Source organism: Peromyscus californicus, unplaced genomic scaffold (assembly GCF_007827085.1).
Source record: "Peromyscus californicus insignis strain IS unplaced genomic scaffold, ASM782708v3 Scaffold_6__1_contigs__length_162567912, whole genome shotgun sequence".
In the NCBI taxonomy this organism is placed as follows: Eukaryota; Metazoa; Chordata; class Mammalia; order Rodentia; family Cricetidae; genus Peromyscus; species Peromyscus californicus.
The window spans coordinates 119,580,204-119,597,011 of NW_026294584.1; the positions used below are offsets into that span (position 1 = coordinate 119,580,204).

Genomic DNA, 16,808 nt, shown 5'->3' on the forward strand with positions numbered 1-16,808 from the left:
TCCATAACTAAACAGTTTAAAAGCTAAATCTTTTTCTTAATAAATTCTTAACCCAATTCAAGTCAATTGATTGAGAGAGACCAATCACTTTACTAATTGTTTTACTCAAATTGAGTATTTTTCCTATTTATTTTTCTGCTAAAAGAAAAGCAAAATTTTCTTAAGGCTGGTGAGATGGCTCAGCCCTGGAGAGTATTTGCTGCTCTGGTAAAGGACGGGGGTTTGATATGCAGCATCCACACAGTGCTCACAACAGTCTGTAACACCAGTTTCAAGAGATCTAACACCATTTCTGGCCTCTGCTCACACTGCAAGTACAGGGTTTACAGACATACATGTAGGACAACCACCCTTACACGTAAAGTAGAACATTTTAGAAAAGGGTATTACTTCATTTTACCTTAAATTAACTTAATTTAAAATGGACTATATGAAATATGATTAATACGTACTTTTAGGATCGCGATTTTTGAAATTATACTTTTGGCATTTAAAAGCTAATTCAGTTGATCAAAGATATAGGTAAGATTTCTCAGAGGGAGGGTATCCAAATGCCTATATGTTTTTAAATTTGTAAAATACAACCTAAGTAAAGTGAATTTAAAATGTTTATATTTTTGCAGTATGTATAAAAGTATAAACTACTGGTTATAAAGACAGTTTTTCTGTTAGTGCAACAATGAAGACATAAATAAAGAATATGGGTAGGAATTCTAACAGTGCTAAATGGCTTATGTTCCTCAGATATTTGTAAACTAGAAAACTAAAAACAATTTAGCTTCTTATTTCTAATCTTTATACAGTGCTTAAACATATTCCTCTATTTACACGATAAGAAACTCATAGGCAAGAGACATTGGAGTGGGAAAAGAATTAAATTTTAATGCCTAAATATCAGACTCAGATCCAATTTCCTCGATAACATAGCACATTACATTCTAGCAGTGCAGTGTAAAATTTTAGTATCCATGTTGCCATTTCTGCTTACATTTTTTTTTACAATTTACTAATCACCATATTAAACATAGATTATTTGGTAGAGTGTACACTGGAGAAAATGTCTTTATTATTGCAGTTTCCAAGGTTATACAGGGATTTTTAGGCAAAATGAGAAGCAGTACATTAGAGCCTCCCACTTAAGAATTATTTTTTGTAGTGGCAACTCTGTACTACAAATAACTCTTGGAGGATCATTTCTCTTTTTAGTAACTACTACTTCCTCCTGGAATGACAGTGTCCTTTCCTGTATAGTATTTTTTTAATAGAAAGAAAACTTCAGGGGAATCTGTTGCTTTAAAATTTTTGTTTTGTTGTTCTAATCAGGATCATAGCACCAAATTTATTCTATTTTTTTTGTTCCCCAAATGTATTGTTATATTGTTTTTTCTGTGGAGGACAAAAAGCTATTTATATTATTTTTGTTGTTGTTCTGTAAATTCAGTATAGTAAACTGATTCTCATGGGAGGAAATAGCAATCTTAAAAGTAGATCTTTGGAGATAGCTAAGAAAAATTTGAGCTAAATCATATTCAGTGAAATAAATGCTGTTATAAACAGTTGCACAATTAAAGTCAAAAGCAAGGAAGAATTGCTTGTACAGTTTCAAAGCCCAAGGAACACATGAGGTGATAAAACTGAGTAAGGGAGCCTTGCAAAGGGAAAAGAGAGTGGGCTACTCAAAGCCAGTGGTGGGAGAGAATTGATAAAATTAGATTACAAGAGGAAATCAGTTATCAGAGAACTTAATTCCAAATGCTCTTTTTGAAAAAAGAGATTACCGGCCGGGCGGTGGTGGCCCACGCCTTTAATCCCAGCACTCGGGAGGCAGAGCCAGTTCAAGGCCAGCCTGGACTACCAAGTGAGTTCTAGGAAAGGCGCAAAGCTACACAGAAAAACCCTGTCTCGAAAAACGAAAAAAAAAAAAAAAAAGAGAGATTACCACATACATTATTTCTGTGTATCATATACTTTCTCTCAGACAGAAAGAAGTGGGAATACCAGTGATGACTTCTGACAAATCTGTTTATAAACTACTTATAACCAGGAGAGAATCAACCCACTCATTGTTAGTCTCTCCTAGAAAATAAGAAAGTCAGTAAAGTCTCAGGAGATGTCATTGTCTTCTTATACATTTCTGCACTTTGTGTTAAAGACTTCCTGTGATCAAGCCTGGTATACACTGTGGAAGTTTTATAGTGGACAGACATGAGGATGGGAGGATGGACAGGACGGCAATGCCAAAGCAGACAAGAGGACTCTTTCCATGGAGGCAACAGGTTCAATGTATTCTGTAATAGCAGCAGCAGCAAACAAACTTAGAATGTAGATTTTAGTGTTTTCCTCCAGTGGTCTGGGCCTGGGCTCAAATGTAGGTGCCTGTAAGAAACACTTAAGACAGAGACCAGATTTGTTAGACATTACACACAAAGACATGCATGGATATGCACATTACCAAAGGACAGCAAATAGAATTCCCAGCCATATTGTCTAGTCACATCTCAACTACTTAATTGTGAAAGATATTCCTTAGTAAAAGGATCATATTCTAGTTCAAATTCACCACATCTCCTAGAACTAATGTGTTAGTTCACACGCATAAAATATTCATTCAACACACATTTTCTAGTTTGTATCATAGGAAAATTCGCTTGGATATGTAATAATGCTATCAGTAAAGTATGTCTGACAGTCACTTTAATGAAGTAAAACTATTTCTCCATTTATTTAAGCATATTAATTAGGACAAAGCCCAAACCCAGAGCTGAACTCCTGATCTATATGCACAGTTTAATAATCATTGTACCATAGTGATTAGAATGATTACAGGGCTACTGTGAAAAATTCATTTGCTGCAGCTAAGCCAACAACTTTGAATTTGTGTTGAAAAACAATTACTGGGCTTAATTAGGAGCATGTAATGATGACAGCAGTTATTTCAGTGATTGATTCCAAAATTAAAGAGAGCTGGCAAACTAAGTGTGGTATACCATTCTCTTTGAAAATGATAGAGAACACGGAGGTATGAGACCATGCCCTGTAAGTGAATTATGAAAGACAGGTTTACAGTGAGAGCAAGGGGAATATTGGCAACTTGAGACAGGCCAGCAGGAACAAGTTTTCTGCTTTTTGTGTCCTAGGAGCACAGACAAGAAGCAATATATAATACTTTCTATTGAAAATGTGGTGGGAAACCCAAGCTGTATAGATGAACTCTTGATGGCTGTTGTTCATCTTCATTTTATTAAAAATAAGTTGACATGTACAGGAGGTGGGCAAGTCATTTTAAAGTTGACAGGATTGGTTCAAATCCTCTGATTGATTTCATATTTGAGCCATCACTTTATATCTTTAATAGTATGAAGGAGTACCCAAGTTTGTATTTCTTTTCTATTTTAGTAGACATCAGTCAGATTTTCTCCAGTGAATATGCCACAATGCTCCCCCCCAAAAATCAATGGTATTCAAAATAACTTTGGAGAATGCCATTCCTTTCTCATAATTACCCACGCTAACAAAATATTTTAAGTAATTTCACTATGAATAGAAGAATCACAGCAAGGCAGGCATATGCCCTAAAATATGGTTTGAAAATTGTATACATTATGTAGGGAGAGGCCATTTACTGGTAGGCTCAGGACAAATTACCCTAAAGCGGTGGTTCTCAACCTGTGGGGTACACCCCATTTTGGAAGGACCCTTTCACGATGGGTAGTGGGGTTGACTATCAGAAAACAGATTTTTACATTACGATTTGTAATAGTAGAAAAATTAGAGTTATGAAGTAGCACAAAAATAATTTTATGATTGGGGGTCACCACAACATGAGGAACTGTACTAAAGGGTAGCTGCATTAGGAAGGTTGAGAACCACTGCCCTAATGCCTGGAAACAATAACAGAAGCAGAAGGTCTTTCACATCTCCCACCTTACCCTTCTATTTTTAAGCTAAAGATATAGTTTTCATTTCAGAGGTCACTTCCTAGGGACTCTAAGCAAAAGAACCTACTTTTTCCTTGAGAACCACAATCATCAATGAAAACACAAACAGTCAGTCCCTGTGAGTTTTCACTAACTGTGAACATCAGTTCTTACTTGCTGTCCTTTATATCCTGACAATAGGACACTCCTTGTGAATTCTACCACTAAATATACAGATCTGTCTGTGACTGGGGGTATTGTTTCTGAAAACCCTAATGTCATGAAAAAGCTGTATTGAAAGACTGCGTGTGTGCTAATACACAATTTTAAACCCACAACCATGACCCTGACAATGAATGAAGTGGAGTTTTTGCTTTTTTTGTCTCTGTATTCCTTCCACCTATACAAGTATGAGTTATAATTCATTAATTTTAAATGCTTATTTCCATAAATGCTTTATATGACTACATATAACTTATAACTTTGAGATATACCTCATTAATGTGCAATGTTTATAATTTAAAATAAGAAGTTGGGAGGTTTCCAATTCGAGAAGTGAATCTAATAAGAGGAGTTGAGTGCATATTTACTGATCTTGAAATGGCCACATCAAGTCTTCTAAAGCTCGTTATGCTTTCTTTCAAACAGTGCTAATGCCCTTTTATAGTTAGATAATTCTTGCACTGAAGGACTGTTGACTAATAGCTAAGCTGAGAGACTTTTGGCTTCAAAAACATTCTCAAGCTGTATTTGTTTTGTTAGCATATAATTTTTAGGTTGGTTTTCCTAAGTGCCATTGAAATATTTTCAATGTGATTAATTTTCCAAGTAGCAGACTCACAAAGACAATCACATTTTGACGCTGTCGGGTTATTATTGTTGTGTTATCGGCTTTGAATGGGTATTGTCAGACCCTTGCTGGCATTCTTTGTCCTGGATGTAATGTAACCTTCTTGGGTTTCTGTCTCTAAATCATTTCTGACATTCTGTTTTGTAGTGTCAATTGTGGGGATTCAGGTACAGTATACATTATTCGAAAAGTCTCTAAAGAAATAGAAGTCAGAATTGTTGACAGATGTCTAATTTTTATTTCTCATGCTAATTGTTCTGATGCCTTTCCGGTTTCATGTGAGTGAGTCTTTGTAACTTAGGAAGGGTAAAGAGCTTCCAAACAACCTATCAGTTGGTAGCCCTGGCCCCAGAACAGTTGTGTTTGCCAAGTGGTAGCGTAGCCCTCTAGGCTCAGCTTATGGTTGAGTAATACAAGAGGATAGTAAGTTCCAAGTCAGGAAGGGCTTCAGAGTTTGTTTGGTGTCAGCTGGGGCAACTTGGTGAGAACGTGTCTGAGGATTAAAAAAAAAAAAAAATTAAAATGAGTCTGTAAATGTTGCCCAGTGGTGCAGCACATGGGTAGAGTGTGTGAGGTAGGTCCTCGTTCAAACTCCAGTACCACAAACAAAAACAGAACACTCTTACCTTTAATAAAACTACAGACATCACCCCACAGGTGATCATGTATTTTGTTTTGTTTTTGTTTATTTTTAAGCTTATAGGAATTCACACAGTGTGAATTTTATGATAAATAGCATTCCGTTCTTTATATTACATATGTAATTTTGTTTCTTTTTTATCCATGAAGGTGGAAACAAAATGGCACAGATATTGACTTCAGCATGACTTATCACTATAGGTTGGATGGAGGCAGTTTGGCTATCAGCAGCCCCCGCACAGATCAAGATATTGGCACCTACCAGTGTCTGGCCACCAATCCTGTGGGCACTATTCTGAGTAGGAAAGCAAAACTCCAGTTTGCATGTAAGTTTGTGGGAAAATTCCATACTGAATATGTCCTGGAAAAGAGTCTGGTGATGTATCTATATTGGGCCAAAAAGGTGGTTTTTTTCAGTTACCTGCTCTTTGAAATCAAATGGAATTTTATGTGCATAAAAAGTTTTTCTCGCGCATTTTGTAATTCCTGAGGATAATGGAAATCTGTTACTTTTTTAGGTAGAAAATATTTTTGGAATTATATATTGTGAAATATTCTTAGAAACATCTCTAAAAGTGCCACATATCAATATTAAGATCATGCATATAATATTGCTGCCCTTTCATTTTTTCCTTTTAAGTAAGGTATTCGTGTGAATAGTACAGGAAAGCAACCTCAAGGCAGTGGTGTCATGTGGGGCAGGCGGGTGTTTCTCTAGGAACAGCGATCATACACCCACAGTGAGATGTAGGTGGAAATAAAGTGGTTGCCACAGGCAGGCTTTATATTAACTGTAACAATGTCCAGCTGCATCACATAAATGCCATCCAAGTAATTACCTTTGTGACATTTGGGGACATTAGCAGATGAACAATAGACACTGCTTCTTATATCCTTTATATATAGTGTTCCCAGGGACTAAAATGCTTCATATTGGATTCAGTGAAAGCCTTGTTTGAGAGTAATTATATCTCACAATGTGGACAAAGTAGAAGGCTTGCATTTCTCCCTTGTCTGACTCCCCAAGCTCTAGATAAGCCAGGGAACCAGAATGTCAGTTGTTTCTGTTTGGGGGCTCATGGAAATGTCTGTGCTTTCTATAACTTTCAAAAACCAAATTTTTAGATTTTGATTAAAAATATGTGTCTCATCCCACCCTGCAAAAGTGCTTTAGTCACGTGCATTATGGTCTCAAGTCTGTTCTGCACCAGCGATCTCATGATCTACACAGGGTACAGGGAGGATCAGTGTTTGGGAGACAGCCTTGCTTTAGTTTTATACATTACGTGCCTATGCATATAATCAATAATCACTGGAGCTGATTTTTGCATTCTGTCTTGGAGAGTTACTTGAAAATATAGTAGGGAGGAAAATATAGACACATATCCCACAGAAATGTGCAGTTATTAGAGCCTAACGGATTTGTTTGGAAAGTGGACATCCCCAGAACACTGCAATCAGGTTATACACTGACAGATTCCAAAGGTAATTCCATACAACATAGAATATTTATTTGTAATGTTCCTGACTTTCTGTTGAGTCATCTTTCAAACATCTGGCCATGACATAGTGGTGTAGGCTTACAATGCCGTTACCTGAGTGCTGAGACTGTTTCAAAAAAGACAAACATGCAAATTAAATAAATCTTGAATGTCTACACCCGAAAGTACCACATTGTGATTTATATAGCTGCACATTTCTTCTTGCACTCTAAAAAGTACTTTTAAATTATCTCTATGATTTTAAGTTATCTTTTTTTGTTTAAAGAAATACATGCAATCTAAAACTTTTCCTAACTAAAATATATTTTATCTTTGTCAAAATGGAAAGGAAAAGTTGAAGTAAAAAGAAGTTAAATTATATACTTGCATGAGTGAGATGAAACAATTCTTTGACTACTCCTCATTCTTTATCCTTTGGTGGCCTAAAAGTTAATGGCTACTGTGCTTGTCACACAATCTTGAGGATCTGAGTTCAAACCTGAGCACCCCTATAAAAAAGCTAAGTGTCGTGACATAACCCTGTAATCTCAGTCCTGGGGAGGTGGAAACAAGATGATCTTTGAGGCTTACTGGCCTCCTCATCTAGTCTATTTGGTCTGCTCTGTGTTCCATAAGAGACCACGAGACAAAAGATAATTTGGGAAGTAAATGAGGAAGAAACCTGAAGTCAGTCTCCAGCCCTCACAAATATAAGCACACGCAGGAACACCATATATGCAAACACACATTTTCACTATCTATCCATGCCAAAAGTTGGTCTGCCTATATCCAGTAGTCGACCTTTGTTCTGTAAACTTAAATGATCGTAGGCACTAAGACTGACATTTTGAGAAGAGAGAAAAAGCCCAAGTATCTGCCCTTCCTGCATAGTACTTATACTGATGCTGCATCTGAAAGGCTTCCTATTGTATCCAGTGAAAGAGTTTCTAGAGTATAATACAGGAAAAGTAGTCTGGATGTATGCTGACCTGACCCAGTAGAAAGTTCCTGAACTTTATGACCAGTGTCTTCATTCTTGAGTGCTTCACCATCTCCTTCTTAAATTAACAATGATTGTTTGACTGAAAAGGTCGTTGGCTGAGTAACAATGTGGGTCAAATGCTGGAGCTTCAGATACAGTCATTCCCAAACTCAACTTGTATTTCTATCAAATATCCAACATAATGCAATTAGGTAAATTCTCACAATAACCCTCAGCTGAAAAATTTACAGATTAAAACATCCACCATCATTCACCATGAAGACAAAGATATGGATTACCTGGGATATGAGTGTGGGGGTTTTCATTCACATTGACACTTGAGAAATGACATATCCAATTCTCAATTGTATTCTTACTCTAAAAATTCATCCAAACATTATACACACACACACATACACACACACACATATATATATATATGTGCACGTATACATATACAATTACATATTTCTAATTGCTATTTCACATAGAAAACATTTCCAGTTGTTTGTTTGTTTGTTTGTTTGGGGGGGAGGAAAATATTTTTTTTTTGGTAATTACATAGAGTTCCTTTATTTCTATTGTTCAAACTAAGAAGATAATAGCATAGCTGAAATTTTAGCAGGAGAATTTGAGTCCAATTGACATCACAGAAAAAAAGTGATTTTGAAAATTAAGGACTCAACATATTTGTTAAAATATAAGTTAGAACATAAGATTATTGGTCCAATATATTAAAGAATTTCAGACTAAGGTGACAACATGATGTTTATATCACAGAGGAAGAGGAAAGTCATGTACTCCTTCTCAAGCCCTAAAATCTTACACAAAACAGTGACTTCAAAGTACAGTCTTCTGTGACCACACCACAGGGAGTCTTTCATCTGTGGTCCTTTTTCCTTCTTTCTTTCTTTCTTTCTTTCTTTCTTTCTTTCTTTCTTTCTTTCTTTCTTTCTTTCTTTCTTTCTTTCTTTTCTTTCTTTCTTGAGAAATTTTCTACTCACTCTACATACCACCCACAGATCTCCCCTCCTCCCACCCCCTAGCCCTCTTTCCCAAGCCACCCCACATCCCCATGTCTCCCAAATCAAGATCCCCCATGGGGAGTCAGCAGAGCCCAGCACACTGAACCTAGGCAGGTCCAAGCCCCTTCCCGCTGCACCAAGGCTGTGCAAGGCGTCACACCACAGGCACTGGATTCCCAAAAGGCTGCCCATGTACCAGGGATGGATCCCAATCCCCCTGCCTTGGTGCCCCCCAAACAGTTTGAGCCAAACAACCGTTTTCCTTATCCAGAGGGCCTAGTCCAGTCCCATGAGGGCTCCACAGCCACTAGTCTACAGTTCATGGGTTTCCTCTAATGTGGCCGATAATCTCTGCACGTCTTCTCAACATCTCCCTCCTGCAGAATCCCTCCTCTCTCTCATCGATTGGATTGGAGCTCAGACTGGTTTCTGGCCATGGTTCTCTGTATCTGCCTCCATCAGTCACTGGACAAAGGCTCTATAATGACAGTTAGGGTATTCGCTAGACCAGTCTCCAGAGTAGACCTGACCAGGCACCCTCTGGACCACTGCCAGCAGTCCAAGGTGGTGTCATCCTTGTGGATTCCTGAGAGCCTCCCCAGCACCCTGCCTCTTCCTATTCCCATGATGTCCTCATCTATCATGGTATCTCTCTCCTTGCCCTCCCACTCTGTCCCTGTTCCAACTGGACACTCCCATTTCCCCATGTTCTCATCCCCCACACCTCCCCCTCCATCACCCTCCCACCCACCCAGTCCGCTCATGTAGATCTCATCCACTTTTCCTTCTCTGGGTCATCCATGTGTTCCTCCCAGGATCTTTCCCTATTAGCTAGCCTCTCTGGAGCTGTGAGTTGCAGTCTGGCCATCCCTTCCCTCACATCTAGTATCCACTCCTGAGTGAGTACATACTATGTTTGTCCTTCTAAGTCTGGGTTACCTCACTCAGGATAATATTTTCTAGCTCCATCCATTTGCTGGCAAATTTCATGATATCATTGTTCTTTACTGCTGAATAGCACTCTATTGTGAATATGTGGCACATTTTCTTTATCCATTCTTCACTTGAGGGGGCATCTAGGTTGTTTCCAGGTTCTTGCTATTACGAATAATGCTGATATGAACATAGTTGAGCATGTGTCCTTGTGGTAAGATTGAGCATTCCTTGCTCTTCCAGTTTATATCTAAAGTTTCTTCTTATATTTCAAATGTAGTTAGTGTTTTTATTTGCATACATCAATTAAATAACGATTTGTAATTTGAGATTCATATATATATATATATATATAATGCATTTTGAACATATTTATTTCTCCATTCCTCTATTTTATCCTCCTATATTCCTGTTACTCCCCTTTCAGTTCCAACTAGTCCCCCACATGTTTTAATATCATTGTTTATAACATAATCAGTTTCATTAGATTGCTTACATAAGCATAAATGATGGCTTATTTATAAAGCATGGGCAACTCACCAGTAGCTGTGCAGCTGAGGCAAATGGCCCTCCTTCCTTATCAGCCACCGATTGCCTATAAAGCTACAGGGAACTGTGGGTCTGTGAAGTGCCCAGTCTTGTCCAAGTCTTGCTTAGGAAATCCTAGCTAATAAGAGTTCAAGAGTTCAGAAGCCAGAAGTTCCAGAATTCAACAGCCAGAAAACAGTATTACACAATTCTCTACCTCTTTCCCTGGCTCTTACACTCTGTGACCTCTTTTCTGTCATGTTTCCTGAGCCTTGAAGGGCATGTGATACAAGGTGTCTCATGCATGGCTGCCAATTCAACAGTCGCTTAATTCTCAACACTTTTACCAGCTGTAAGTCTTTACACTGACCACTGTCCAACGCAAAAAGTTTATCCAAACAAACCAGCAGAGTCACCTATCTATGGATAATTAATGGAAAGGAACTCCGATGGTTGTACTATGTTCATTTAACAGAACAACAGCAAGAGTTTCCCCACCATGGCCTATGACCTCCTCAGCCATACTGGTTTTTGACTGGATTTTCAGTACCAACTATAAATTCTGTTCTGTATAGGAACTCTCCATTCCAATTAGATAGTAAATGATAATCCACATAACAGGCTCACCATTACTGAACCAGTGAGCACAGGTTGCCTATCCATTCAGTAGCATTGCACATAGGGTCCACAGCTGAGTATGACTGTAAATAACAATTTTCTCCCACCTTACTGGACAGCACAAGCAGGCACTGGAAGGGTAGTCAGCAGGTAATGACCTTATAGCCCAATCTAGCTTGATTTCTCTGTTTGGCAAACAAAGTATGTGGGGTCTTTGTGCAACAGGGTGTTACTATCTAGTCCTTGCTTTCCACACTCTGTCTATATATGTCTCTGTTGAACTATCCAATAATAAAGAGCCAGATATATCTGTTGTCTACGCCTATAAATAGAATGTAAGCTTAAAACCTAAACAGATTGTGACTTTTCTCTGGGTATATTGTTAATAAACACATTTTAATCTAATTATATTTATTTAATGAAAGCAGAACTTGCTTTCTAAAATGAATGCTCCTGATGTAGATAATAGAGACCTCTTTACAACACTGTCCATACAAGCTGTAGGAACCCTCTTTCTTCATTTCAGTTTCAAATAATGCAATTTATTTTCTAAATAATTTTCCGAATGAATACCTTTAAGTGTGTAATAAGCTTTGAGGCTGGTGTTGTAGTGCTTAGTGTGTCCCTCATGAAAGATACATCCAGCCCCAGCTGTGCAGCTCCCCTTCAGTGGATTTAGCTCTCTAGATCTCTCCAGAGGATGAGGTGAAACCTAGAAGACATCAGACATACCTGGCCTTGCTCTATCTCCCCCATTTCTGTTGACTTCTGTGAACTTCCCCCCATTCATCTCTTTTTAAAAATGTAATTGACTTTCCCTTTCTCAGAGTTATTTTTAAGAACTTCATCACTACTTCTAACATCATGTTTGTCAGCACAGTCAACTCAAGCCACTAAGTAGGTAACTCATAGCCATATATGTTTTTAGCTCCTTTTTCCTACATTTTCTTTATTTACTTTGAAAACTTCATACATGAGGCACAATTAAACTTGTTCATGTAAATCTCTGCCCTCTAAGTCACACTTTTTAGCAACCCCAAGGAAGGCAGAAACCATTCACAATAAGATCTTTGTGCATTTGGTTTTCTTACATGTCAAAAATTTGCCCAGATACCCTACTTATACAAATTTCCCTAAATTACGATAAAGTTATACATCAAAATAAAAATGTTTGAACTCTTTTGTGTACTGTCTTTTGGTAGTTTGCTGTAGCATTGATTTGAGCTGCAGAGTCAGTAGAATCATAAATACTCTTTCTGAACTAAGTTGTCCACATGAGGACTTATGGCTTATCTTAACATGAAAGCCTTATGACTTATCTTAACATGAAAGCTTTCTGATAATGTGTCCTATATGTAAAATATTGACTATTATAAAATAGGTCAAATGTGTCTTTAACCTTAACAAGTCATTCACTACTCTGTTTTTAAGGCATATTTTGAATTATCAGATCACAAAAGTCCCTGACAACCTTTCTTTAGCATAGGACTCTGTTGTGTTATGTTCTCAGGCATATTCTAATTTAATCCCACCCCCACCCTACCCAATCCAAACTTAACTCTGAAAAGGAAATTCTACTTCTTATTACCTCTTATCGTTCATCCCAGCATTCCTGGGTGATAAATCCAGCTTGTCTCTTTAATTTGCTTGTAGCTGCTTGGAATTTTCTTTTATTGCTCAAAGACTTTGGTGGCAAATGTTGTAGGTGAATTTCCTTCCTTTATGTGTATGTTAATTAATTACTTTGTACTCCTGTACTCCTGTGGGGCATTGAGATCGGTGTCTGCCATTTAAAATATTGTCCCTGAGAAATTGAGATAGGTGTTTGGAAAGAAACCTATAATTTCACTAAGCTCTGTTTAGGAGGCTTTTAGTATATAGAACTCTGACAATGAATACATAGACACTTGGCATGAAATCATGGGTAAAACTTTGGAATTTTGTTGTATTTCATATTTAATCATGGATATTTCAGATACATTTCTTCTGTCAGTGCAGAAGGAAAGGAAGCTTGTTAGTCTTCTGACTCAACATTTATTCATCTGGTGACCACCTGGGCATAGTTGGTCTTACATGTGTTAAACATAGTGCTAGAATCTAGAGATTAAATGGTGGAGTTAATGCTGGCAGGTCCTCCTATTTTAACAGAGCAAACAAGTCCTTAAGTAGAATTCTAAATAAAACAATACAAAAAGAAAGTAAATTTCCCATGCATAGTATGGTAAATCCTCTGATAGTATCAACATCTTCATTGCAAAAGGTCAGAAAGAACTGTTTTGTCTGTAACCACACACACACACACACACACACACACACACACACACACACACACACACACACACAATGAATGATGTGATCAGTATTCTAACTCAAAGAGAGTGGAATATAAGATCCCACCCCTCCTGTACTCTCTGCACTGCCGCAAAAAGTGTTATGAGGTGAAATAAGAGGTGGACTTCAGGTAACTGAGCAGTAACCTGAGCAGGTAGTAGTTAAGTTTGGAGAAAGAGCAAAGAATGTCATCCAAAGGAGAAGTGGTTTGATTTGAGCATTGAGATAGAAGTTTCTGTTGTCAACACAGAAACTAGATGAAGTTGGACATTAAAGTTCAACAGAAAAAGTGTGTGATCAGGACCATGGATTATGGAAGAGGCAAGGAGAGGCAGACCTGGCTGAGCATGATGAGAGGAGGAAAATGCAGGTTTAGGAAATCATTGTTTCCTGCATGAAGCTGAAAAAGAACTTTGTTTCTCATTATGCAATGGGACAATCGAATGAGACTGTAAGATCTTCAGAAAACTTGGGAAAGTCAGAGTACAAGGCAGTGTACATAAGCATCAAAGCGAATTGCCTGTTTTGGAAGATTGTCTGCACTGACATTGTACCCAGAGTTAATTCATGTGTAAAATGAGGGTGGTGACATTGCTCAATTCATATAAGATGGATAGAGGATCTGGTATTTAATACACACAGAGTAGAGGACAAGGACAATGGATAGTTGTTAGATGAATATAGTAAGGCAGGCAAGAGCCTTATCCTGCACTGTTAACAGGCCAGAATTTGTATTTCATTATTCATTCTAACACCAAGTATTTGATTGATGTCTAGAATTTTGAAGTTACCTGTAAAAGTAAATTTGAAATGCACCATACATTTTCCTTGGATATGTTAGCTTTACATATTAAAATTATTAAGACAGAAGTTATACATATTTAGGGGTGTTCCAAGCTTTAGTTCATTTAACTTATGTGGTGAAATTATAGAATTCTGTATTATATCCCAGGACTGATTTTGAATGCTTCAGGGTTAACATGTAATAACAGTTCATTTTAAAGCGCCATAAACATGTAGTCATTTACAACCATCATCATTTTTCCAGAGGAATGCAAAAGGTTTTATATTCACCATGCCATTCATCATTGTTCTGAACCTGTAAACTATTCTAAACCATATTTTACAGATAGAGAAATTCAAGGTGATACAACAATGTTCCTTGCCCAAGGTCACTCAAACTATACAGGTTCTGAATTTCTCACCTGTATGTCTTGAGATATTTTTTATAGTGTGTATTTATTTTGAAAGCAGAATTCTCATGAATCAAGGAATCACTGGCCTGGTAAAGTAGCTTAATAGGGAAGGTCTTGCCTTGCAAGCATGGAAATCACAGTTCAAACTCCAGAACCATGTAAGAAAGAAGAAGATGACAGATCTCAGCATTGAAGAAACAGAGAGAAGCAGATCCCTGGGCTTTCCTAGATAGCCAGCCAAGCCTACTTAGTGAATTCTTGGCCATGGTTCTGTCTCAAATCAAAGTGTAGAGTGCAAGGAATCACCACTGAGATTATTCTTACTTCCACATGAACCCACATACCCTCACACGCATTCACCTGCACACACATACACATTTTAAAAAAATAAACAATTATACCATAGTAGGGAGAAGTCTTAATATAAAGGTCTTTGACTTCCGAAGAATTTCAAGACACTTATAAATTTGAAAGTAATGTGTCTCATTATTTCCTAAACTGGAGGACTCTCACGTTGATAAATAAAAATGAAAAGCATTTTGGGACCTGAGCAATTCTAAATGTCATTGAAATGCAGCCCAAATCACACATGATCCTGATGGTGATAAAGTGCATTTAAATTGGGAAAATAAAATTAAGTCCCAGGAAAAGAACTTTTTAAAAATAACACTCAAAAATGCATTTGGAAATTGCAAAGACTCTGGTAATTGTAAAGTGTGCATTAAGTGGGTAATGCATACCTAATTATCAATGAAAATGCCAAATGCCTTTTAACATCATTTGTGCAGAAGAGAATGACATGAACATGTACATGAAGAAATATTTGTCTTTAATTTCTTAAGTGAAAGTTGACAAATTAGCATTGCTTTTCATTATAAAGTTGAAGCGGTGCTATGATGTTACAATGGATTTAGTATTCTAACTTTATTTTAATGCTATAATATAATGTTACTGTCAATTGGTATATTAAGGAGAAAACTTTGCTCTTAAAAATAATTCACATCTTAAACAAATGGACTGTGAGAGTTGAACAGTTAAATTACAGCTAGCTCCTATCATATTTATCTTAAAAATCAACAGGAATGTAGATTATCCAATGTATTAGCCTCATTTTGCCCCACATCATCACTGCTGGAATTCTATTTATGTGTCTTATCAGAACTGATACTTTTTTTTTGAAATTCAACCTCTCCCAATGCCTTCCTCTACTTATGTTCAGCAGGCCCTAATCTTTTTGCTCCATTTGAATAAAATTGCACATTTAAGCTGCACGGGCTAAGACTCATGGTGGGAGAGGAAAATATTACAAAGTAAGAGATTCATCCCATCAAAATTGAGAATTTAGTATTTATTAAGCTCAGAAGAAACAGGAAGCAGAAATAGGCTTGCGGATGACTCATTGGACAAATAGCTTTGGGAGAGCTATATACATAGCTCATGAGAATGTTTCTCTGGGGACTGATAAAATCATACATATTAATACAATTTCCATTTGCTTTAAAGGATAGATTAAATTGTTGTCTGGCATTTGCTTTGAATATATAACCAATATTACCTAAATTAGGATCTATTGTTTAAAAAACAACTACACATAATAGATTTTAAAGATTCCCATGGAAATGTTTGTTATGTTTTAAGTTTTAATTTATATACTACTTTCTTATAAAGTATAATAGTGCAGAAAAATGTAAAAAAAATAGATAGCTCATCATACTCAATGGCACTGTACTAAGAAAAATATAGATACAGAACATTACCAGCATCTTGGACAACCTCCCCTGTACCTTTCTCCTTCCAATTCTTCCTCCTTCCTCCATTCTGAAAGATGAGCCATCTCTAATTGTCAGTTAATAATTTGCAAGTAAGAATTTTTGAAAAGTCCCTTTCTGTGCCTATATGATGTGTGTATATATATATATATATATATATATATATATATATATATATATATATGCTTATGATGTGTGTTTTTGGGTGTGGAGGTCAGAGAACAAGTACAACGCTGTTACCAATTCTCATCTCCCATCTGTCTTTACTTGATTGAGTCTCTTTATTGTTTGATGCCAGCAAGCTTCCAGGGAGTGTCCTGTCTCAACCACCATCTCTTAGGAGGAGGACTAGGGTTGCTACTATGACTGACTTTATGTGGGCTCTGGTGATTCAGACTCAGGTCCTCATATTTGTGTGGCAAGTGTGTTATCTGCTAAGCCAAATTCCCCACCTTTTTTTTGCTTTTCTATAAGTTAAGACTGTGTAATAGGTGTTAAAGTTTGAGTCTTTAGACAGTTAAGTGGGTGAGTTGCTTTTA

The 16,808-nt window shown here is 37.0% G+C and overlaps 1 protein-coding gene across 1 annotated transcript in view; it reads left to right on the top strand.

Annotated features, from left to right (window-relative positions):
- The window catches only part of Cntn6 (contactin 6), a 337,384-nt gene that overhangs the window by 149,317 nt on the left and 171,259 nt on the right, over positions 1-16,808 (top strand). The window contains 1 exon segment of the mRNA XM_052719550.1: positions 5,557-5,732. Coding sequence (XP_052575510.1) covers positions 5,557-5,732 — 176 coding nt within the window.